The sequence below is a fragment of the Loxodonta africana genome, chromosome 9 (assembly GCF_030014295.1).
Source record: "Loxodonta africana isolate mLoxAfr1 chromosome 9, mLoxAfr1.hap2, whole genome shotgun sequence".
Lineage (NCBI taxonomy): Eukaryota > Metazoa > Chordata > Mammalia > Proboscidea > Elephantidae > Loxodonta > Loxodonta africana.
The window spans coordinates 63131464-63155297 of record NC_087350.1 but is presented as its reverse complement, the minus strand read 5'-3'; the positions used below and the strand labels follow the sequence as shown (position 1 = coordinate 63155297).

The following is a 23834-nucleotide window of genomic DNA, read 5'->3' as shown; positions in this document are numbered from 1 at the left end:
ACACACACACACACACACACACCCCAGGACCTTCTGCCCCCCTCTCAAATCAATTGCACGCACATTCAAGCAGCTTCTCTGCCTGCCAGGCTTTGCCCATGTGCAACTCATACAAATAGGACAGAGTTCAGAGAGGTGGGACCCAGGCCCAGTTCTGCCACACATTTGCTTTATGGCCTTGGCTACATGACTGAGACTCAATTTCTCCATCTGTTAAATTAGACCCATAAGCTTCCCCTCAAAGGAGGTTGTCCGGATCTAGTGAGGTTTTGCATGCAAAGTGACCGGCTTGGCCCCATCTCATTATTATGTCCTCATTTCTTCCTTTTGGTATCTGAATGAAGCCACATCCTTCTGTGGAATGAATGTCAGTCCCCTGCCCTTTTGAGCTTCCTGACAGAGTAGGGCTTTGAAGGGAGTAGGATTGCTGGGTAAGGGCAGGGAAGACCAGTAGTCTGGACACACACACAGTTCAAGATATCTTTGCTTAGCCAGTGTAGACTTCATAATTGGTTTGGGTTGTGTTTTCAAGTTTGGTCTTTCGGTTTAATTCACTCAGTGGATTCCCCTGGTAGCATTAGAAACCAGAAACACAATTACCCACCATGAAGAGTCTTTATTATTTGAAAAGCACAGTCATTCACTTGGTCTGAAAAACATGCACTTTGTTTTTTATTAAATTTCCCTGGAAAAGCAATAATTTGAATTCAAGGAGGGCGGAGGGAGAAATGGGTTTCCCCAAACTCCAAGCTTGAGGACTTTCTTTTCCTTTTGAAGTAGGAATGGAGTTGTTTCTACCTCCCCCCACATGCCCCAAGGCGTCCCCACAGCTGATGTTTTCCCAGCTGCCTGTGTCTCCAGAGAGCAGCCTCTAGAGTGGGGTCAGGGTGGGGCTGAGAGGGCCAGTCCCGCCTAGGCCGGCGGGTGGCTCAGCCTCCTCTGGGCTACTGAAACACAACTGTCGGGTTGGTGATGCTGTTCACTAGTGGTGTGACCTTGTCACTTACCTTCTCCAAGCCTCTTTCTGTCCATAAAATGGGGGTCATGATTCAACAGGGTGTCTTTTGAAGAACACTCACAAGAGGCAGAACTTCATAGAAAGTCTGACCAGGAAAATGTGTCCACACTTGACTAGTGGGATAACTGAGGCCCACGAGGTCTCTTAAAAGCTCTCAGCAAGTTGGTGGCTGGTCTGGGCCTAACTCGGCTTCCTGACCCCCAGTTCATGTCCTTCTCACTCCATCTCACTGACCAGGTGCCAGATGGGTGGATTGGCATTTGTCTCCATGCTGGCGATCTGGTATCATTTTATTTTTGAAAACACTGAGCAGGTCTTTGTGTGGGAGTGTTTGTTGGGGGGGGGTAGGAGGGGGATGGGGGGCAGTTGTCAGTGACCTTATTTGGAGGCCAGACACGGTAGCTTCAGGACCCCACTGGCTGCCTGAATTCCAGAACCAAGAAAGTGAGACTGCTTGGATTTTGTCCTGTGTCCCCACTGGGGTTCTGGATCAAAGCTGCCCCACAGGTACAAATACTCACCTGCAGATGTTTGTTGTTTCTCACGACCTCAGGGGTTTCCTGGAGACTTCGGGGAAAGAGGCTCTCCTGGACTGGATGGAAACCCTGTAAGTATTTCAAGTCTTTGGGAATAGGGAACAGATTCAGAGTAAACACATACTACGTTTCAGGAGCCCCGGTTTTGGGGTCAGACAGGTCTGGGTCAAATCCCAGCTCCACCACCTACTAGCTGGGTACCCCGGGGCAAATCACGTGAGATCTCTGAACCTCAGTCTCCTATCTACTGTGGATGCCCCGTAGCCCCCTAGGAGAGCCCCCAGGCCCACCAAGCCCCAGACTGTGCTCCATCCCCAAGGACTTTGGAAGGTTCACGGGCCACTCTCCACTGGCCAGGCCGGTGCTGCCACCATCTTAGAAAGCTTCAGAAATGTTTATGGGCTGGCAGAGGTCTGGGGAAGCAGATGACTCGCAGGCCCTGTTTGGAGAGAAGAGCCGAGTTCTAAAGGAATCTCTACCACAGCCGTGTTTATAGAGTTTATAAATAATTGGAGGGTTAGGCTCTGTTCCTAAAAGAGCCAGGTCAGCCTGCCCTGGGGAGCCAAGCTTGCCTTTCCCTTCTGGCCCAGGCTCCAGGCTCAGGGGGTGTAAACCATGCTCAGAGCCCCTTAGGCCACCTGCCATGTTCCCCATCTTCCCCAGACCACGGGAGACCAGGCTCCTTGGGCTTCCTGTCTGAGTAGCTATGCCTAACTATGCCCCCTGCAAAGGTGGAGGCTGGGTGCCAGACCCATCGAGGTTCATAATGAGCCCCTGATCATGGGCTAGTTCGGTTCCACAAATGCTCTTGCGCCTCTTCCCAGACCTCTTCCCGGAGCCTGACCTGGCTGGGCCTCACCACCAGGCTCCCTTGGGGAGCTAGAGCCCTGGCCTCAAAGCCAGATGGGCCTGGGTTTGAGTCCGGCTGCACCACATGCCTGCCAGGCATGTGAGCTTGGGTGAGTCAGTTTACCTCTCTGAATACCAGTTTCCTTCTCTGTAAATGGGGGTCAGAATGCCAGCCTCAAGCACCATGAGAATGAAATGAGAGAAGGTGGGGCAGGGGCTCGGCCCACACTAACTGTTCAGTGGGCAGAGCTGTTATAGATAGTAGGTAATAAGGGTACCCAGCTGCTGCCCTCAGGAGTTCATGAACTGTCTCCCTAGTCCGTAGCACAAGCCACAGTGAGAAGGGCAGGAGCAAAGAGGTCTTGGGTGCTGAGGGAGGAGCAAGCAGGGAAGGCTTCTGGGAAGGGCGGCACTGGAACTGGGATGAGTAGGAAGTGAGGGGACATTCCAGGTAGAGAGAAGAGCATCAGCCGAGGCGTGGAGGTGGGAAACCAGATCCTGTCCAATATCATTTATTGGACTAACCATCACAATATCTGATATCATTCTGGAAGTTTCTTTGGGGGAAAAGCCGGCATATTTTTATACTTACAACCTAGAAGAACAGAAAAAGGACTGGAGACCTGACATCTGGTTCTGGCTCTGCCACAAAGCTGCTGAGTGACCTTGTGTAAATCACTCCTTTCTCTGAGCTTTGTTGTTATTGTGTGCTGTTCAGTCGATCCCAACTCATAGTGACCCTATAGGACAGAACAGAACTTCCCTGTAGGGTTTCCTAGGCTGTAATCTTTACAGGAGACGAATGCCAGACCTTTTTTCCTGAGGAGTGGCTGGTGGGTTCAAACTGCCGACCTTTTGGTTAGCAGCTGAGTGCTTAACTATTGTGCCACTAGGACTTCCTGGCTTTAAAGCCGAGACTCTTTCTCACCTCCCTGTGTCCCTCTTGGGGCTGATGGACCAGCTGGAAGAAGATAAATCCCCTGGGAGGATGGTGGCAACTGTCACTGATAATCACGATTTCTAGAGCCCCTATTTTTATTCACACTGTTGCATTTTGAACTTGACCTAAACTCCTCCACCTCTCTTTTACCTCCTCAATATGAGCAATGGAGGGCCCATTTATAGAGATGAGGAAACTGAGATTCAGAGGGGTAAATCAACTTGCCCTCTGCCACACAGTATCATGGTGGCAGAGCTGACCTAGAACCGTGTCTCCTGACTCCAGCCAAGAACTCCTCTTAGCATCTTGGAGGCCCTGGAAGGAGAAACCTGAGGACCTGGGGTGGGCAGGTGATGGTGGTGCAAATTCCCCAAGGCCCACCCGCCACTGGCTGAGGAGGGAGGAGGGAGGCTGGCCTAGTGGCTCTCACCCTCGCCTTTATGCTGTTTGCTTGCATGTGACCTTAAGCAAACCACTAACCTCTTGGTTTTCCCATCTCCAAAGAGAGGGTGAAATAAGATTGTCCAGGTCAAGCGCCCTTCACAGTGCCTGGCATCGACACCGTTATTGTCAGGATTGGGATTCTACCCATTCTTTCAGACCTACAATCGGAAGGTATTAGATGTGGACGTCCGACCTCCCCATTTTGCAGATGTGTAAAGCTGGGAAAGTAAAGTGGGAAAGGTCTTGTCCAAACCCATGGTGCAGCTACGGTGTGCCCTGCATGGAGCTAACCACTGTCGGTAGCTGCTGCCTGCCTTCCAGGAGACGTGGGGGGATTCCAGGTCTGCTGAGGGGAGGTGGCTGCCAGAGAGGCCCGTGGTGGTGAGCTGCAGGCGATGAGGTCTGAGCAGACCCTTGAGACTGGAAGGCCAGGCTCAGGAGGGTCACCTGGAGCCTGTGGTCAGGAACAAGGCCCAGTCAGCTCCCAAAGATCCTGCTGGCTGCCGGCATGGAGGATGGTATACAGGGAGGGGCCCCAGAGGGAGACAGGGTTAGGCTGGGCCTCAGTTGAGGCGGTAACCACCTTGATTTCTATCTATTTGCAGGGAGAACTGGGCCTGCCAGGGCCCTCAGGAGTCCCCGGCCTCATTGTGAGTACACAGGCGCATGCACCAGGGGACTGGGGTGGAACCTGGGCATGGAAAGCAAGCAACTGGTCCCACAGGGGAGGCTGAAAAGGCCCCTCTTTCCTCAAACCCCAGGAGAGGCTCGAGAAGCCAGACAGACTGGCCTGGGCAGGGGCCGTGGGAGGAAAACCTGCTGTGTGGCCTCAGCTGGGCTCCTTGCCTTCTCTGAGGCTATTTCCTCATTACTTAAAATGGGAATGGGAGCATGGAACATTAGACTGCAAGTGTACTTTCACACCTGCTGCCGGGCCGTTGCTGTGCAAGGAGGTCTGTGGGCGATGGCATGCCCATTCCACAGGTGAGGTCCGGAGGAAGGTAGTAGCCTGCAGAGATGCTGAGGCTCTGGGCCACATTGGGCAACCTTCTCCACCCCTTTCCTCAGAGCACTGACTTTGAAGCCGGACCTCCTGGGCTCAAGTCACAGCTCTGCTTTGTGACCTGGGGCAAGTCAGTTTGCCTTCCTGAGTCTCAGTTTCCTCAGCTGTAAAATGGGGATAATAGTAGAAGATTCAATGAGGCATCGCTTGTACCGTCCTTGGCACAGGTTCTAGCACTTAGTGACTGCTCAATTAATGGGAGATATTTTAAAATTAATTATTGTTATTGCTCCCTGAAATGCCCGGGACTCAGTAAATCCTGTACAGAGATAGGTGGGAGGTGATCTGACCGCTCACTTCATCTAGGCCGGGGTCAGGTTTATGATGTGGTTCTTAAAAGCTAAAACCAGGGCTGAACCTCAGGGCTGAAGCCGAGGTGCCAATAAGAGACCAGTGCCTGGGAAATGACTCTGGGAACTTTCCCTTGAGTCTGGTGCCCCCTCTGCCCTGGCCTCTAGCTCATTCCTCATGGGGTTTGAGTCAGGGATGGTGGAGGGATACAAGTTGTCACTCCGTATTGACAAATGGGACTGCCAGCTTTGGGCACGCCAGCCAACTTCACTGAGAAATACAGCTCAGAGGGAGGCTGCAGAAGGCCCTAGGGAGTTGTGGGGCCCCATTGCTCAGGGCATGCCAGCCTGAAAGAAGACTCAGAGGCCCCCAGTGGCAATCTGCTCCTACTTAGGCATGTTGGGATGGGGCTGACCAGTGGAGAAGGAACAGATCAACCTGTGTCCAAATCCTGGTCCTCTCCCCACCTGGCTCTGTGATCTTCAGTTAGTGGACTCACTTCCCTGAGACTTGGAGACCCCCTCTGTAAAGTGGAATCGTTGTACCCACTCTTATTAGGACCACAGACACGCAGTCCAGTGTGTTGAAGTGGTTAAGAAGATAGTCCCTGGAATCAGACCTCGTGGGTTCAAATCCAACTCCTACCACCCATTTAACTGCAATTCTGAGCAAATTTATTAACCTTCCTGTGCCTCAACTTCTTCATCTGTAAAATGAGGATAATATTATTACCAAACTTGGAGGGTCATGATGAGGATTTAGATGAATTAATGCATGTAAAGTACCTAGTACATAGTAAGCACTCAAGAAGTATTAATTATAATAATAATGACGTTATTATTATATACGCACACAAACACACATGGGATATTTTGTGCCTGGTAGTAGCTGTCTGGATTGCTGAATTGAGAAAGATTTCGAAGTCTCTTTGGAACTTAGTGGGAGAGAGTGCTGCAGTTGATTATTGATGTCTGCCTTGGCTTGGGATGGGGGAGTGCCAACACATGAGTTAAACATTTGACATCCCTGATGTCCATTCAACAGGTCTTTGCTGAGCATCTTTTTTGGCAAAAGGCACTGACCTAGATGTTTGGAAAAAGAAATACAGGTAGTCCCTGGCTTACGACATACTCCAGTTATGACAAACTGCACTTATGACCACAAGCTTTTTTTTTTTTGTACATCTTATTCTTAGAAATATCTACTACATACAGTGTTGCAGCATATAATTTACTGATGTTATCATTCTTATGCCAACCCTCAAAGACAAATAAAGATTGGATTTAAAGATACTGATAATAAAAGGCAATAATAATGAAAATTTTTTTTAAAATGAGGTACTCGACTTATGTCAGAACTGACTTACGACCAAGACGTCGAAATAGAACGCTGTTGTAAGTTGGGGACTACCAGTATCTGAAATGAGAGTTACGGAATCTGAGTTTTTAGGGACATCAGAAGTCTTCTAGTTCAACCCTCCCTAAGCCCAGCAGGAACCCCTCTGGAGCATCTTAGTCAGGTGGTCATTAAACTCCTCTTTGAATACCTCTGGGGTTTAGAAACTCCCACCCCCTGTGGCAGCCCAGTAGTTTTAACAGAGCTCTCATTGTTCAGTGTTTGTCTGTATACTCAGCTCAAGTCAGCTTCACCGCCTGCTGCCCCCGGGAGAATCTGTCTGAGGTGTGAAGATGGTCATTGTCTGTGCTTCCTAAGGCTCCCCTTCTCAGGCTACACAATCCCAGGCCCCAAAGCTTTCCTGCAGGGATGTTAACATATTCTGGCTGTCCTCCTTGGCACATGATCCTGTTTGTCACTGTCCTGGCATCCACTGGGTTAGGTGTTGGAAGGGGCAAGGATATTGGTTGGCTGAATAAACCAGATTCTGGAGACTCATACTATGCCATTCCAGCCCTTGGTCTTCCTGACTCTATATAAAGCTCTTTCCCCACTGTGTTCTCCTTTGCTCTCCACAGTTAGGGTTGCCAGCTAAAATACAAGATGCTCAGGCAAGTTTGAATTTCAGATGCAACATTTAGAACATGTTTATACTAAAATAGTGTTCGTTGTTTATTTGAAATTCAAATGTAACTGGGCGTCCTATATTTTTAGTTGCTAAATCTGGCAGTCCTATTCACAGTGTCTTTTAAGAGAATCCCATTTAACAGACAGGAAAACTGAAGCCCTTGACCAAGGTCACACACAAGGCAGAAGAGGATGGAGGCATAATCAGGGGCTGTGGCTCCCAACTCCTAATCTAGGGCACTCCTCTCCATGCCCCACATCTGAGGGGCCTGAGCTTGGGACAGAGCCCTGGTCCTTCCTGCATTTCTCAGACCCTGAGCTTGTGTGTGAAGCCCCTTTCCAAAGAGCTTCCTGCCCAGCCTTATGTCTCCATCGTGCCCTGTTTCCTTCTCTGGTGCTTTTCTGCCTCTCTTCCCCCCTGGTTTTAAATTCCCTTTGCTGCTAAGGTGGAGCACCCTTTTCCTCACCCCCAGGAGTCACAGGGCTGGATCTGAGCCTGCCAACTTGTCACTGCTCCCCAAGTGAGAGCCCCCTCCCACACAAGCCATCCACTCCCACTCTGGAGTCTTGGGAACAGCAGCTTCTGTGCCTGGGGAAAAATTGGCCTCCCTGAAGAGTTGCAGAAGAAAGGAATTTTCTAACCAGGAGCTAAAGGGGAAGAGAGAACATGAGTCACCTATGGTTTTCCAGAGGATGTGGGTTTTTAGCTGAGCAAATGGGAATTCCATGTATTGATAATCATTTTAGTGGAAATTCACATTTATTCAGGGCCTTCTGTCTAGTCAGCTGAAACAATTTGCATGCAGACTAAAACCGGACAGTCCCTGATCCCCGCGGTCCTTACAGCCGGGAGGAAGGGCGAGAGAGAACAGACTAACATTTATAAAGCGTCTCTCTGCTCTGTGTGTGCTTCACATGCATTAGGCTGCAGAAATCCCATGATACTCGAGGTGGGTGGCAGTGCCCCAGGGCAGGAAAGCTGTGGCTTGATGTCACCGGCTGGGGAGTGGAAGCATTGGACTTGGGGCTCAGGTCTGTGTGCTCCTCAATCTCAGTAAGCTGCCAGTGGCTCATCTCCAGCCTTCGAGGTGAGACTGCCTCAATACAGCCCCGTTTGTGTAACTGAAACCCTTTCTTTGGCTGACCCTCAAGAAAACTCCCTGATTCCAGAATCTGCCCAACAAAGAAGATTTCTGTCTTTTTTATGCTGAGTGACACAGAGGGAATTTTGGCTCCTCCATTTAATGAGACCCAAAAGCACGTGATCTGGCCAAAACCCAGTGCGTGGGGTATAGTGGACTAGTCAACCTGATTATGCCAGTAAATGATCGTCCGACTTTTGTTTTCTTGTCTATAAAGCAGGTCAATGAACCCCGTAACTGACTTTTGGTGAACCCTTGTGTGCCAGGCCCTGTGCTAAGTATTTAGTTGCCCCAACAACCCTCTGAGGGTAGAGGCAATGTCATCATCCTACAATTAAGGAAGCTGAGGCTCAGAGAGGTTGAAACACCTGCCCAGAGTCACACAGCAGTAAGTTGGACTCAGGGCTATCTCCATAGCTCATGTTCTTCACCACTGCACCACGTCACCTGCTCTGCAAGACTTCTGTGCTCAACAGTGACAGTGGTGCATAAGAGCATGGAACAGCAGTGCCAGGGACTATTCAGGGGTAAGAGATGGTACTTATCCACTCAGGATCCAGGACTGGCCACGCACCCCAGGTCCCCATTCCTGAGTCGCTAACCCTGTATTGGAGTTTCCGGAAAGAGGCTTTGTTGCTTTCAAAGCTGAGTCCAGGAAACATTGCAGCAAGACTTTCCCTAGAGGATTTGTCAGTACGAATGTGCAGGTTTCTTTTCCACACGTTAATTGAGCCACTTTTATTGGGCACCTCCTCTGGGCCAGGCCTTGTGCTAGGTTCCGGGGTCACAGAAGGGGGCACAGTAGACCTGGCACCTGCCCTCAGCCTGGTGGTGGGACAGGCCACTACCACCTAGGTACACACATAAATGATCTTCAGTGTGGATAGGCAGGGAGCACTGAGATCTGACAGCAGGGACATGGGTCTGTGGGGTCAGGGAAATGATGTTGGAGTTGCTGGCAGAGGGACAAATAGACATTAACAATACGAGTGAAGGGCAGAGCATACCAGGTGTAGGAAACAGCTTGAGAAGGGTCCAGGGGTGCGTTGGTCGTTGAGTATGTCACAGCTAACAAGGAACACCAGGCAGGAAGGTAAGACATGTGTGAGCAAGGAGGACCCTATGAGCATCTCCACTGGGAAGATGGGCACCTTATGTCTTCTTTGAGGGATGCCTGGAAAACCCTGGCCTGGATGCCTGCTGCCATATGCCAGAGGAGTGGAACTCATGCCTATTTCTGAATTTCAAGTCTGTCCTCATGCCCGCTACTCATGAGTGATAGTGACAGGGAAAGGCAACTTCGCTCCTTTGATTGGAGTAAACAAAGTCAATCCAGAGCTTGTGAGCATGGCCTGTAGACCAGACAAAAAGACAGACCTGGGTTTGGGTCCTGCCTCTGCCCCCTGTTGTTTTAGGTGCCATTGAGTTGGTTTCGTTTACAATGAAAGAAACACTGTACAGTGTACAAGGAAAGAAACACTGCCCAATCCTGTACCATCCTCGCAATTATTGGTATGTTTGAGCCCATTGTTGCAGCCACTGTGTCAATCCATCTCGTTGAAGGTTTTCTCTTTTTCGCTGACACCTCTACCTTACCAAGCATGATGTCCTTCTCCAGGGACTGGTCCTTCCTGAAAACATGTCCAAAGTATGTGAGACCAAGCCTCGCCATCCTTGCTTCCAGGGAACACTGGCTGTATTTCTTCCAAGATGGATTTGTTTGTTCTACTACCCCCTACTCGTTGCTTAATCTTGGGCAAGTTACTTTACCTCTCTCTAAGCCTCAGTTTCCTCATCTTTAAAATGCAATGGGGCTAATAATAGCGTCGACCTCTCAAAGTTGCTATGAGGAGTTGGTGAGTGTCCCAGCAGCTAGCACCACCCCTGGCACAGTGTGACCTCTCAAAGTTCAGCTCTTTTTAATGAAGACTGGACAGAATAATGCCTCCAAGTATCTACTGTAGTGTCCAGCACACAGTAGGTGCTCTTCAAATGGCCACAGTTGTGGTTGACTTTGTTCCTGGTGGGAGTGAACAAGACGAAGGGCAAAGTATGGAGAACAGTGCCTGGGAGCGTAGGAAAATGTGAACAAGGTCCAAATTCAGGCATTGTTAATTATTCTTTCTTGTGGTGACATGACATTCTGTGTGTCTCGTGGCCACGCTGCCCATGAGAGCTGTCCAGCGTGGAGCGGACAGAGCCTCTGAGCTGAGCTGGCGGAAGGTAGCTTGGAGTTTTCTGTGTTACTCCTCAGATGCTTTTGTACTCTGGTGAGGCGGGGGTGGACCAACATGGGGAAGATCTTCCCTGAGCATGTCCCCATAGCCAGGGGCCCCTTTTTCACAGATCCTGTCCCCCACCATACAAAGACCTGTCTGACAGGCCTGCAGAGGCAGCTGAGTGAACATGGTCGTGTGGGGGAGGTGTGAGGCTTTTCTGTGGCTCCCCACAGCCCCTGTGGTACCCCACAGGAGTTAGTCAACCCTGTACTGTATCCTGCCCCCATACGACAAGCCTCCTTCAGGCCTGGAGTGGTTAAGAAGGAGCCTGTGTTCTTGGGGCTGCCGGCTGGCCCTTGGTTGCCATGGCCCAGGCACCCCCCCCCCATTCCAGAAGAGCCTACACTGTTTATTTGCACACCACAGGGAACTCTGGGTGGGCCGCCCCTCACTCCCTGCATCCAGGCAAAGAGACGGGGAGAGAAGCAACAACCAAATGATCTGTTTAAATGTAACTCTGAAGGACGATCTTTTCCTTTGGACTCTAGCCCCTCCTGGCCAGGAATCTTGGCTTCCTCACCCCTTTTCCCTCCCTTCTCTCCAAGCATGACTTCAGTATTGCCAGAAGCTCTGGAGACAGCCTGCCTGGTTTGAAACCCAGCTCTGCCCTTGGCTGTAGGACTTTGCTCAAGCCCTAACCTCTTGGAGCCTCAGTTTCCTCATCTACACGATGGGGGTAGTAACAGAACCGATCTTTTTGGGTTGTTGGAGGCATAACTGAGTGGAGGCCTGTGAAGTGCTTAGGCCTGTGAAGTGCTTAGCACAGTGCCCACAGCTAGTGATGCCTGTATTATTATTAAAAATTATTCCCTGTTAAACTGACAGGTCACTTTCTCAATGAGAAAAATCAGTTAATGGGAACTGAAAGCAGGATTTCTTAGCAGAGACTCAACTAGAAGGCTTTGTTGAACCTAATCAGGGAGAATTCTGAGGCCTGGAGAGGGGAAGTATTTTCCCCAAGGTCTCATATCCTTGTCCATGGCAAAGGACAAGGCCAGGGGTAGCTGCTGGTGAGGGACAGGAGATGAGGGGTGGGAGTGAGGATGGGGTGCTGTTGTTAGGTTCTATCCAGTCAATTTTGACCCATGGAGGCCCCATGTGACAGAGTAGAACTGCCCCATAGGATTTTGTTGGCTGTAATCTTTTATGGGAGCAGTTCCCCAGGTCTTTTTCCAGTGGAGCTGCTGGGTAGGTTCGAACCGCCAAACTTTTGGTTAGCAGCCGAGCGCTTAACCATTTGCGTGACTAGGTCTCCATGAGGGTAGGGTAGGGGAATGAGCATTAGCAGTGCCGCCACCAGGCCAAGCCCTAGTCTGTGAGCAGATAGTCTGTGAGCTCCGCACCTTCCCTGATTCCCCACGGGCATTCCACTACCCTGCCTCTTCTGCAGGAGCCAGACAGGAATGTGGTTTTTCATTCTCAACTCAGCCTCCCTCTGCGACGTCTCCAGGCAGCTCAGACAGGAACTTGAGTCTCCTTTCTGCAGCCTGGTTACCTGGGGCAGCCACTGTTGCTCACATGCTTCTCTCTGAGTGCTGTGTTCTGACCTCTGAGCCTTCACCAGAAACCTCTATGTAGCCTGACTCGGAGAAGTGGGAAACGGAGGCCCAGAGAGGTCAAGTACATTGTTTGAGGTCGCACAGGAGCTGACATTTGGATCAGTCCCAGAGTATGGAAAAGCGAGAAAAGAGAGTATCCTCAGGGTCTCCCTTTCTCTGGGTGTGGGCTCTACGTTAGGGCTTTGCTGGGCGGGGGGGGGGGGGGGGGGGGGGCGGCGGCTAGTAATAGGGGTGGGCAGGAAGTGAGATTTGAGGGACAGGTGGTGGGTATGTTTGGAGAAAATTCAGTCACTTCTTCACTCTCAGCCAGAGTTTCTCAACCTTGGCCCTATTGACATTTTGGGCTGGATAATTCTTTGTAGTAGGGGGATGGCCCACACATTGTAGGATATTTTGCAAATCCCTGGCCTCTAGAACCCTGCCCCCAAGTTGTGACAACCCAAAATGCCTGCAGACATTGCCAAGTGCTTTATACATGTTAGTCAGTTAAAGGAGCCCCGGTGGCACAGTGGTTAAGTGCTCGCCTGCTACCCGAAGGGTTGGCAGTTTGAACCCACCAGCTGCTTCTTGGGAGATAGATGTGGCAGTCTATCCCCTAAAGATTACAGCCTTGGAAGCCCTATGGGGCAGTTCTACTCTGTCCTATAGGGTTGCTATGAGTTGGAATTGATGGCAATGAGTTATACACATTAAGTCAATTATACCTCGAAACCATGCTAGGAGGTACATGGGAATAGTAATTCCTATTTATTAGATGAGAAAACCGAGGCACAGAGAGATTAAACCAAACAAAAACCAAACCCGTTGCCATTGAGTCTATAGGTCTGACTAGAACTGCCCCATAGGGTTTCCAGGGAGCACCTGGTAGATTCAAACTGCTGACCTTTTGGTTAGCAGCCATAGCTCTTAATCCGTATGCCACCAGGGCTTCCACAGAAAGATTAAGCTCCCCCCAAATGACTCAGCGAGTAGCAGAGGTGACAGTGAGACTGGGGGCCTGCCTCTGTCCCACCCTGGTGCGTTGACTTCTGGCCTTTCAGCAGCCCTTGCTGAGGAGCTCCCTGTGAAGGGACTTGGCTGCCCAGGGCCTAGAATGCCACTGTGCCTGCCTTTGACAGTCGCCTTTGAAGAAGCTGGGTCTCCCACCTGTGAATCAGGTCTACCAGCTGATCTCAGCATCCTAATGGTCCATCTCCAACTCAGGTGTTCTGGGATTGGAAGCCCACCTCCTCATTGTCCTCCAGAAAGATGACTGAGTTTCCGGGAAGCAGAAAGTGCCTCCTCTTCACTTAGCTAGAGGAATCAAAGGCACTTTTTATGCCTTATTTAGCCCTTGCAGCACCTCTAGGGAAACCCTCGTGGCGTAGTGATTAAGTGCTACGGCTGCTAACCAAGAGGTCAGCAGTTTGAATCCACCAGGTGCTCCTTGGAAACTCTATGGGGCAGTTCTGCTCTGTTCTGTAGGGTCACTATGAGTCGGAATGGACTCGACAGCAGTGGGTTTAGCACCTCTAGAGTGGAGGGATCATTGTCCTCATATTACAGATGGGGACACTGAGGTTCAAAGGAGACAACTGGAAAGCTCAGAGTAATGCCGAGCTAGCAAGGGACTCCAGTCTAATACAGGGTAGGAAGAAGTGCTATGTATGTGGTGGTGGAGGGGAGGGGAGGGAACACCAATCAGGAAATGAACTTGGGGAAGGATTCACGGGAAATTGATTCCAGCACTTCGGTGGAGGTAAACAGAATGAGGAACATCCCTAATTCCAGTGTAAAGGCAGCGGTGTTGCGTCCTTGAAAGCCCAGCCCCAGGGACTTTAGGGATCATTCCTCTCCAGCCAGTCTCCAGTGGGCCACCTCTCACTGTTTCCCTTTTCTTTCTCTTCCCAGGGCGACTTGGGATTGTTGGGTCCAATTGGTTACCCAGGACCCAAGGGCATGAAGGTAAATAAGGGCCATCCTGTAATTTGGGTAGGCACTCACTGACCCATTTCAGTCCAGAAGGAAGACTATTGTACCTTAGACAACGTGGGTGGTGGGAGGGAGGATGCCCAGAGGGGTGGTGGGGTGGAAGCTGGGCCAGAGTCCCAAGTGGTTCTGGGTCTCAGGGCACTGAAAGTCCAGGAGATGGCCAGGGACATAGACAGCTGTAACGGAGAACCAGTGATCTCAGAACATCCCTGAGTTCGATGGGCATACAGGAGGAGAAGAGGCTAAAACTGCTAGGGCCACGCTCTGGGGATGGCACAATTTGGCCAATATGCATGTGATGTGGCTCAGCAAGCCTGTCTCTCCCTATCAGCACCCCCTTCCCTTGGATTTTTCCAGAATATTGTGGTTTACTAGTCAACTGCCTTCTCTCAGAGCTCCTTCCATCCACTCCACTGGTCTATGAGATAGGGGTTATAGTCCCCATTTACAGTGACCTGGGACTGAGGGATCAGTGGGTTTACCCGGGTTCCCGGCCTCTGTGGCTTACAGCCTCCCTCACAGCTGGACTCTGGCATTTGTCTTGCAGGGACTGATGGGAAACATGGGGGAACCCGGACTGAAAGGTGATAAGGTGATCTGAATACTCCCTTATTGCACTGTGTTTTATCTGCATGTAAGCCCTCTCTCTGCCTCAACGCTGCTGCTGCTGCTGCTGCTGCTGGATTCTTGCCAGGGGACCCACTCCCCTGCACTCCTGCCTCCCCCTTGGTCTGCATTATCCTTCCACCTGTGCTCCCTGGCCTCTTCCTTGTTACTCTGGGTGGAGACTCAGCAGAGGGCTCTGGGGCACGCAGACCTTGGCACAGAGAGCATGGGGGGGCGGGGCAGTTGGGGCAAGGGTGGAGGGTAAGGCGAGGCATGTCTCTGAATCCAGTCCTGGCCAGCGCCAGGATTTTGAGGCCAAAGCCAGGGACCACAGAAGTTGGGGGCACTGAGATGATGAGCTCTGGGGCAGGTATGAAAATCCACATAAACTGTCCTGCTTTGGAATTTGGAACCAACTCCAATGAGTGCGTGATCTGAAAATGCAATAGGAAACCCAGGACGGGCCTCTGAGCTACTAGTCTGGGCCTCCTCCCAGCTGCCATTAGGGGTTGGGCACACTTGCCGCATGTCCCCTGCACAGCCCTGCTGCTGAACTCTTGCTGCCTTTCTCACCCAGCGCTAAACCAACCGAGTCAGAGGTGGGTAGTTGGGACCCGGGAGCCTGGGTGGCACAGCATCTGGCCCGGGTTGTGCCAGGCCTGAGGGACAAAGACATGGGTCGTCTTCACCACTCCCTCCTCAGTCTCTTGACAAACTGGGAACCCCAAAGGGGTGTTTTGCCCCAGGAACTCCTGGGAGGGCTCTGGGACAGCAGCCCAAATATCCACAAGAGGCCTGCGGGCATGGAAGCTACTTAGGCACTTGTCTTCAGGCGGCTCTGCCTCTTCCTCAAGCCTGAGTAATGGTACCAGGCACCACTCCAAGCTGCATCCTGAGGGTTCTGCATGGATGAACCGTAATCCTCCAAACTCCCACCCCCCAATGAGATAGGAAGTGCGTATACCCCAGGCCACACAGCTGGTAAGTCCAGTGTCAGGGTTCAAACTCAGCCACCTGGCGCCGGAGACCTCAACTTCGAAGCAGAACTGCGGTCACAAGGCCAGAACTGATGAGGCCCTCAGAGGTCACTTCCTCCAGTATCTTCATCTCAGAGATGGGGAAACTGAGACCCAAAGAGGGAAGAGATTTGCCAAAATAAACTGGGTGGTTTATTGGGGGAACCAATCCAGGACTCTAGACTGTTAGAAAATTGTAATTGTTAAGCTAAATCTGACACACCCAGATTGTTTTATCCATTCCGCACCCCCAAGTAGCCAGAGGGCACAATGCTAATCCCAGCCCTTTCTCCATCTATTGCCAACTCTTCTGTCTCCGGTTGTCCTGCTGGGACCCTGCCTACAGGAAGGCATCTCTGCCTTCCCCATTCAAGCTTGGGCGCTCTGGCTCTGCCCCACTGGCTGTTCCCCCTTCCATGTCCCTCCCCTCTCTAGATTAAGGGGCTTTCTGTTGGAGGCAGGGGTTTCCCCACAGCTACCTGTTTATTCCTGAGACATTGGTGCTCTGGAAAGGTTGAAGTCATGGACAAGGGAGAAAGAAAGGAAATTGGGGAAAATGCGAGTGTAGCAGGGAGCTTTTTATAGGCCCCTCTGCAGAGCTGGCCTCCAGCTCCCTGTTTCCTCAGGAACATGGAAATAAATGTGTTACATAGAACTCAGCTGGCTTGCTGACAGGTGGGGCTGGGGACAGAGGGAGATGTAAAAGCTCTGGAAAAGGGGGGGAAAAGAAAGGAGGAAATTATTTTCCTGCCCGTAGTTTTTAGGAAAATCAAGGAAGTCTTCGGGGAAAAAAAAAAGAGTCTCATTTCTGCTCCTTTGGGTGGGGAGGGGTATTAATGTTAAGGGCTGAGGGTAGCGATTTCTGATCGGCCCCCTCATCCTCTCCTGGATGACAAGACCAGCCCTTCATGTTCCATGGTTGCTCCTACCTGGGATCCCAGATTTTCCATGACCCAGCCTGGCCGTGGCCCCACTTACAACCACTTGGCTCCCTCCGCTCCCAACACTGAGGCGCATTCTGGAACCAGGCTCCTGCTCCAGGCCCAGCTCTCTCCAAATCAATTCTCCTGATTTCTTAGGTGGCTTTTACAACTTCCTTTTAAAAGAAATGTTACCCCCCTCACTCCTCCTTTAGATGTTAAAAAAAAAAAAAAAAAGTTCCTTATTTCCCCAAACTTCAGGATATTGTACAGGATTTTCCAAACTGGAAAACCCAAAGTAAGTGAATTCTGGCTTTTGTTCTACTGAGGAAGTTCTCCTGCTGGGTCATGGCCTCAGCTGTACAACACAGGGTCTCTAAGATTCTCCATTCTTCGGGGGCTTTTCTCCCCTCTTCCTCCTGCTGCCAGGGCTGTGGATATTTCCTGAGTCCTAGGCCGGCAGACTGTCGGTAATGTCCAATGTAGATGGAAAGCTGGAAGTGGTGAGGGCTGTGAGAGATGGTCCTGGCCCTCAGGGAAGCATGTCCTGATCTGTTTCTGCGACAGCTCACTTTTTGGTGATCTCAGCCGAGCAAAACATGGCTAAAAACACGGAGGGAGCAGAACAGGCCTCCAACAGTCAGGGTCAGTGCCACCAAGTCTGTGCAATAAACTTTGTCTTAGAGAAGAAACACTCAGCCCTACACTCCAGATTAGGTTATTACTCATTGTTTACATGTAGGCTTAACAAGCGGGCTATCTGGTTTCTCATGTTACCAGTACCATTTGCCATCAAGTCGATTCTGACTCATGGCAACTGCATGTGTGTCAGAGAACTACCCCAAAGGGTTTTGGATGGCTGATTTTTTGAAAGTGAATTGCCAAGCCTTTCTTCCAAGGCACCTCTAGGTGGGCTCGAACCTCCAACCTTTCAGTTAGCAGTGGAAGCACGTTAACCATTTACACCACCCAGGGACTTCATTTCTCATGCTACCACTGATTAAAAGCAAGTAATGAGAAGGAAACTGAAGCTGATTGATTGCAGGCACAGAAATTCCAACAGAAGGAAAAGTGAGGGCTCACAGCCTGGTGATGAAAAGTGTCGGGAGGCAGAAAGTACTCAGAAGCCACAGTGGTGTGGGCCCATCGAGCAAGGGGCAGTTGCCCAGGCTGCGCCACCCCTGTGTGACAACATCAGTTGAGGATGAAGAGGTTGAAGGATCAAGACATAGTTTGACCCAGTGTCAGTTCTCCAGGAAAGGGCAGGTGACACTGGCTGGTTTATCTTCCGATAGTGCAGTTTTCAGCCATATGAGCAACCCCAGGCAGGTCCACAGATAGGCTAGCTTATAACCACCCCCCTGGGTCTGCCCCCCACCCCAAAGGTCCCCAGTGGCCTGCGCTAGTGGCCTGCCCTTAACTCTTAACAAGGGTGTTGCTGGTTAGATGGATTTTGGGAACAGCCTCGGCAATGCTGTACCCTTGTCAGTGGGTCTGGATGCTGGGGAGTCTTCTGGAGCCCACTCTTGTATCCATTGTAACCTTCTTTACTGGTGTGCATTTAGGGTGAACAAGGGGTTCCAGGTGTGTCAGGAGACCCAGGATTCCAAGGAGACAAGGTAAGTGCACCTGATTCTTGCCCCTGCCCCTGTTCTTCTGTTTTCCCGACCCTGGCTTCCTTCCCGGCATGTCATGAGCCAGGAACCACCTGTGAGATGGTTCCCTTTCAAACAGCCCTGTCTTCTCCATCCTCAGCGTACTCTCTGGCCATCTCTTACCTGGACTTTGCCATGGCCTCCTAATGAATTTCCAGGCTCCAATCTCTTCTCTCTCAGTTTATCTTCCCCACTGTGCGGAATTGCTCTTCTCAGGGCACAGTTCTGCTCTGTGCTTATAAACCATCTATGGCTCCCAAGTGCTCCCAGAATGAAGACCTGGCTCCTCGCTCTGACCCTCAGTACCCTTCTGCCTCTTCCTCTGCCCTCCCCCATTTACATCCCTGCACTTTAACCCCACTCAACTGCCCACCCTACCTCCAGGGCTTTGCATCCTTGCTGCCTCGGCTTCTACCGCCTTCACCGCACGAATCAATCTTGCCCGTATTTCAGGACCCTGCCCAGATGCCATTTCCTGCCCCTGACTGGGGAGTGCCCATTTTCCTTTCTAGGCACCCTGAGCTGCATGTTTCTCCCTCTCTTATGGGACCACCTTTCTCCCTTGATTTATGCGACTTGTGCTCACAACTCAGCCCCTTACTAGATACTGAGTTCCCTGAGGGCAGGGCCCCATCCTGCCCTGATGGAGCTTGGCTCAGGGTCCTGCTTGGAGCAGCAGGTATTTAGGGTCTGCTTGTGCAGTGAGTGAGCAATGGGTCTTACTAACTGACTGACTGCCTGAGGGGATGGACCAGGACGGCCTTGACTTTCCACGCCCTACCATGAGCCTATTGAGGCTGGCTCCTCTTTGCCTGTGTCTGGCATCATGTAGCCACATCTGGCCCTCGCCTAGCCGGTCAATGAGGCCCAGATGTTGGCCAGTTCTGCTTCTTTCCCCTCCCTTTCTCCTGCTGGCCATCCTGACCCAACCTCAGTGTCTCCTGCTTTGTAACAAGCCATGTAGACCTTGCTGCTTCTACTGGGTCCCTGCTCCAGAATTCTTGAGCATAAAGGCTGTCTGCTTGGAACCCAAGGGCCCTGGGTTCCAGGACTACCTATCGGGGGCTGCTGGTTTCACCTCTGCATCTCCAGGTCCCAGCCCACAAGGCTGCAAGTGGGGAAAGTAAGGGGAGAGCTCTTTGTCCACAAAGGTGGCTGTTCTCCAGGCCTCGGGCTGGCTGGGAGGATGGCAGCTACTCACCTGGCCAGTGACTGTCCCTCCCTAACTCTAGCCTGCTCTGGATCTTTTCCAGGGAAGCCAGGGGTTGCCAGGGTTCCCAGGTGCACGGGGGAAGCCAGGGCCTCCGGTAAGTACCTCCTCTGACACCCCTAATCTCACCTTTTCCACATGGTTGTGGAAGGCAGTTGGGGGCACCTTCACACCCAGGACCTCATTTCCTTCTGCGGCAGCCCTGAGGGGCAAGCTGAGCAGGACAGGTATGGTGAGCCCCCTGTTTTACAGAGGAGGACCCTGGGGCCCAGCACCATAGACAGCCTTCAGTCAGTGGCAGAGCTCTGGTGGGAATCTAGGTTCCTAATGCCTTGTAAAGGGGTCTGTGGGTGGCGTAAATCATTAAGTGCTCGACTACTTACCGAATGTTTGTCGGCTTGAACTTGCCCAGAGGTGCCTCGGAAGAAAGACCTGTTGCTCTGCTTCTGAAAGGTCGCAGCCTTGAAAATCCTATGGGACTCAGTTGCGCTCTGCAACACGCGGGGTCACCATGAACCAGAGTCCACTTCACAGCTAGTGGTTTTGTTTTTTTGGCTTTTAATGCCTTATAAACAATTTGTTTTTGTTGTTAGGTGCCGTTGAGTTGTTTCCGACTCATTGCGACCCCAAGGGCCAAAGTAGAACTGCCCCACGGGTTTCTAAAGAGTGGCTGGTGGATTTGAACTGCCCACCTTTTGGTTAGCAGCCGAGCTCTTTATCACTTTGCTACCAGGGCTCCGCATGAACAATAGTAATGTTATTAATAATAGCAGTGGGTGTCATTTATTTATTGTTACCGTATGTTTCAGACCCTTCCTGTACTATATCAAAGACTGGCAACAACCCCAGGAGTTTTAGGGAATTATTATTGTTCCCATTTTATAGATGAGGAAGCTGAGGGTCCTCAAGGTGAAGTGACTCGCCAGGATCCCGTGGCTAGGAAGCTGTGGAGGCAGGGTTTGGACAATAGCTCCTTCCATGTGTCTAGGCGGATTTCATCCATATACCTCCTAAACTTTTCCAACCACCCAGTCAGGGGAATAATCTAAGAAGTTGGTGGGTCCTCACTTATCCACCCCTTATAATCTCCTCTATAGGGCAGAGTTGGAGACAAAGGATCTCTTGGGTTTCCTGGGCCCCCTGGACCCGAGGTATGTGATGCCCTATTTCTGTCTGGCTGTAGCCTGCACAGGGTGTAGTCCTTGGGAAACTGAGACTCAGAGAAGGGGAAGGGCTTGCCAGAGGTCACACAGCAAGTGAGAGATGAGAGAGAAATTCCTAGATTAGCAATCATCCCTCTTCGGCCTCCGCCCCTTCCAGTTTACCCAGGGACTTTTGAAGGCAGTGAGGACAAGAAGCAGCCTCAGAGTCCCTCTCCAACCTTGTGGGACCTCTGCCACTTTCCCAGTTTCCAGAAAAACTGTTAGGAAAGCCCTCTGGGCTCTACTGCCTGGGCCCTGAGCTAGAGCTCCCCCACCCCTCACCACAGAGTGGAGCTCTGGAGCCATGGGGTGCGGCAGCAGCTCCCTGGAGAGCCGATGTGCTCTCCTTGTCCCTCTCTCTTTCACACAGGGACTCTGTGTTGGAGAACTGGGCTGAGCAGGAACCAGGGCTGTTGTCCTCAGGTCATCAGCACCAAGGCCGTCCTGCAGGTCTACGACAGCCCCAGCCATAGACCCCAGCCCCCCCACCACCACCACTCCCTGGCCTCCAGGCTTTGCTTGCCCGTGAGGTCTCTGCATCTGAAATGAAAGTCTGGCTCTGCCGGCTTTTCTGGGCTCTTCCAAAGATCACTCCTGGTATCACCCAGATGGATAAGAGAATGTTTCCTGAAAGCTACGAGTTCGGACTTTCCACTGTGTTGACTTTGGCCTCAACACAGTCCTATCTTTAGACAAATGGAGTTGGCCTCTCTTCCATGGCCCTGATTCCCTCCTCTGTCACTGTGAGTCTGAGTTTCCCAGCAGTCTGGCCAGTGAGGGAGAGGAAAGCATGCTCACTCACACTCATTAGGTACCTCTGGGTGCCAGGAGCCTGTGTGGTATCTTAGGGATGAGAACTTGTTGAGTTGCTACCATAACTGTGTGAGGGAAATGTGGACAAGGAAACTGAGTCACAGAGCAGAGCAGTGACCTCCTCAGAGTCACTCTGCTAGTTGGTAGGGAATAAGGCCTACCTTGGCTCTGCCCTGGGTCCCTGGACAAACCTGGGATCTGCCTCTCCTGTCTTTCTGTTCTGGTTTGATTGGCTGACTTGATGTCCAGGAGATGGCTCTGCTCAGCTGAAGACAAAAGCTGAAGAGCATGTCAGTGCCTTCCTTGGTTCTCTGCCTCCTTTCCCAGAGATCATTCCCAGTTCAGCTGGGGCTGAATTATCTCTTTCACTCCTCAGTGGGCCAGATGTGTGTGCGCACAGAACACGATCAGCATCCCCCACAGCCATGTTCTCACTGGGGATGGACCCACCCCAGGCAGACTTGCTTTCCCAGGACACAGGACCCTACATCATTTTGGGTGGGCCTGACATTGAACAAAGAGGGCTTTCCTCACACTGTTGCATTCGAGCCTCACACGAGCCCCAAAAGGGGGGTGTTATGGGCACCATTTTACAGATGAGGAAGCTGAGGCCCGGAGAGGCTGAGGAGCTTGCCTGGGGTCACACACTGAGTTGGTGGCAGAACAGGATTTTGAGCCTACCATCTTGTAGAAAAAAATTTTGACTTCTGTATTAGCACCAAATTCCGGGCTGTTTTTGCTTTGCTGGTGAGAAGGGCGAGAGGGTATCTGGGTTGGGATTTAACAGAAATTATTAAAAGGACAAAAAAGAAAGAAAGAAAGAAAAGCCAATTTATGAAGGCAAAGCGGGGTGAGGGGGTGTATTTTGGACACAAGGACTCTAGTTTCTAGCTGGCAGGAAACGGAGAGTAGTAGGGCTGCCCCAAAAGCCATTGAGGTTCTAGGCTGGATTAACAGAGGCATAGCACCTAAAATAAGGAAGGGGCTGCCCCATACTGGCCTGTGCTGTCATACCACACCCTGCTGATCCCACTCTCAGAAAGACAGCCACCAACAGAAGCAGCCAGACCGAGGGGCCCTGGGCACTTGACAACAAGTGGAGAAAGGATGAAGAAGGGCAGGCTTCTGGGGATAGGGTGACCATTCTCCAAATTGTGCAAAGGCTATTGTGAAGAGGGATCCCCTGTGCTCTGTAAGGCCCTGAGGGACAGCATGAGGATGTTGAGGGAAAAGGAAGGAGATTTGCTCCATATCAGGAAGAACTTTCTACCATATAATCAATCATCCAACCAGACCTCGGCAGGAGGTAGCAAGCTCGTAATGGTGGTATGGGCGGAGTCCATCATGCTTGGCCAGGAGGGGAGGGGATTTAGGCTTATGATAGGAGTGGGATTGATTAGATCTGTGCTTCCCAAGCATTTCAAGGTCACAGCCAATGCAGAAAATAATTGTAGTTGCAGGTTCCCTGAGTCAGAGGATGAGACTTCTCTGGCAGGGGGGTGGTTGTACTGGGGCTGCCCAGGCCCTGCCCGGCCTCCTCCTGGGCTAAGGGGAACAGTCTCTGCACCCCTGTAACTGCTTCCCAGTGGCCACATAAGTCCGGAAATTCTGGGTTAGACGCCTTTGCACGTGCCTGTTCCTGTCCTAAGTACTTTCTTGCACATTCTCATTTAATTCTCTTAGCAACTCCGAGAGGTAAGTGCTGGTACTGTGATCCACATTTGGAACTGGGGAGTCAGGGTCCAGGTGGTTAATTGACCCACCCAGGTTCCCATCCCAGATAGAAGCCCAGGTCAATCCAGCTTCCAGACCTCGACTCTTCACACTTCCCTTCACAGCCCCTGTGGGTGACCATTCTCTCTGCTTCCCCTCAGGGATTCCCTGGAGACATTGGTCCCCCTGGGGACAATGGCCCAGAAGGCACAAAGGTGAGTACCTGCCCAGGGTTGCTCCAGGTGAAGAATCGGACAGTGCTCTGGAGATCACAGGCCTCAACGGCTGGCTTGGAAGTAGGGGGAGTCTTGCCAGCCCATGATGGCAATGGAGGTGCCACCTCTGAGAACTTTTTTGTCCCCTTCTCTCCAGGGTAAGCCCGGAGCTCGAGGCCTGCCGGGACCTCGGGGGCAGCTGGGGCCAGAGGTGAGACCGTCTGGCCTTGCCCTCTGCTCATTCCCCTGCCTGCCTCCCTGCCCAATGCTCATCTTGGCCTGAACACAGCCTCCAGCCTGGGATACCCTCAGTCTTGGTCCTGGAGGCCTGAGCTTGGGGTAGGGACCCCTCAGCCAGGACATAGCCCAG

The 23834-nt window shown here is 51.5% G+C and overlaps 1 protein-coding gene across 1 annotated transcript in view; it reads left to right on the top strand.

Moving 5' to 3' along the window:
* The window catches only part of COL27A1 (collagen type XXVII alpha 1 chain), a 160178-nt gene that overhangs the window by 55226 nt on the left and 81118 nt on the right, over positions 1 to 23834 (top strand). The window contains exons 13-21 of the mRNA XM_023545013.2: positions 1572 to 1625; positions 4393 to 4437; positions 14034 to 14087; positions 14662 to 14706; positions 18222 to 18275; positions 19565 to 19618; positions 20619 to 20672; positions 23411 to 23464; positions 23622 to 23675. Of these exons, the coding sequence (XP_023400781.2) occupies positions 1572 to 1625; positions 4393 to 4437; positions 14034 to 14087; positions 14662 to 14706; positions 18222 to 18275; positions 19565 to 19618; positions 20619 to 20672; positions 23411 to 23464; positions 23622 to 23675 (468 nt within the window). The remainder of the gene's footprint in view (positions 1 to 1571; positions 1626 to 4392; positions 4438 to 14033; positions 14088 to 14661; positions 14707 to 18221; positions 18276 to 19564; positions 19619 to 20618; positions 20673 to 23410; positions 23465 to 23621; positions 23676 to 23834) is intronic.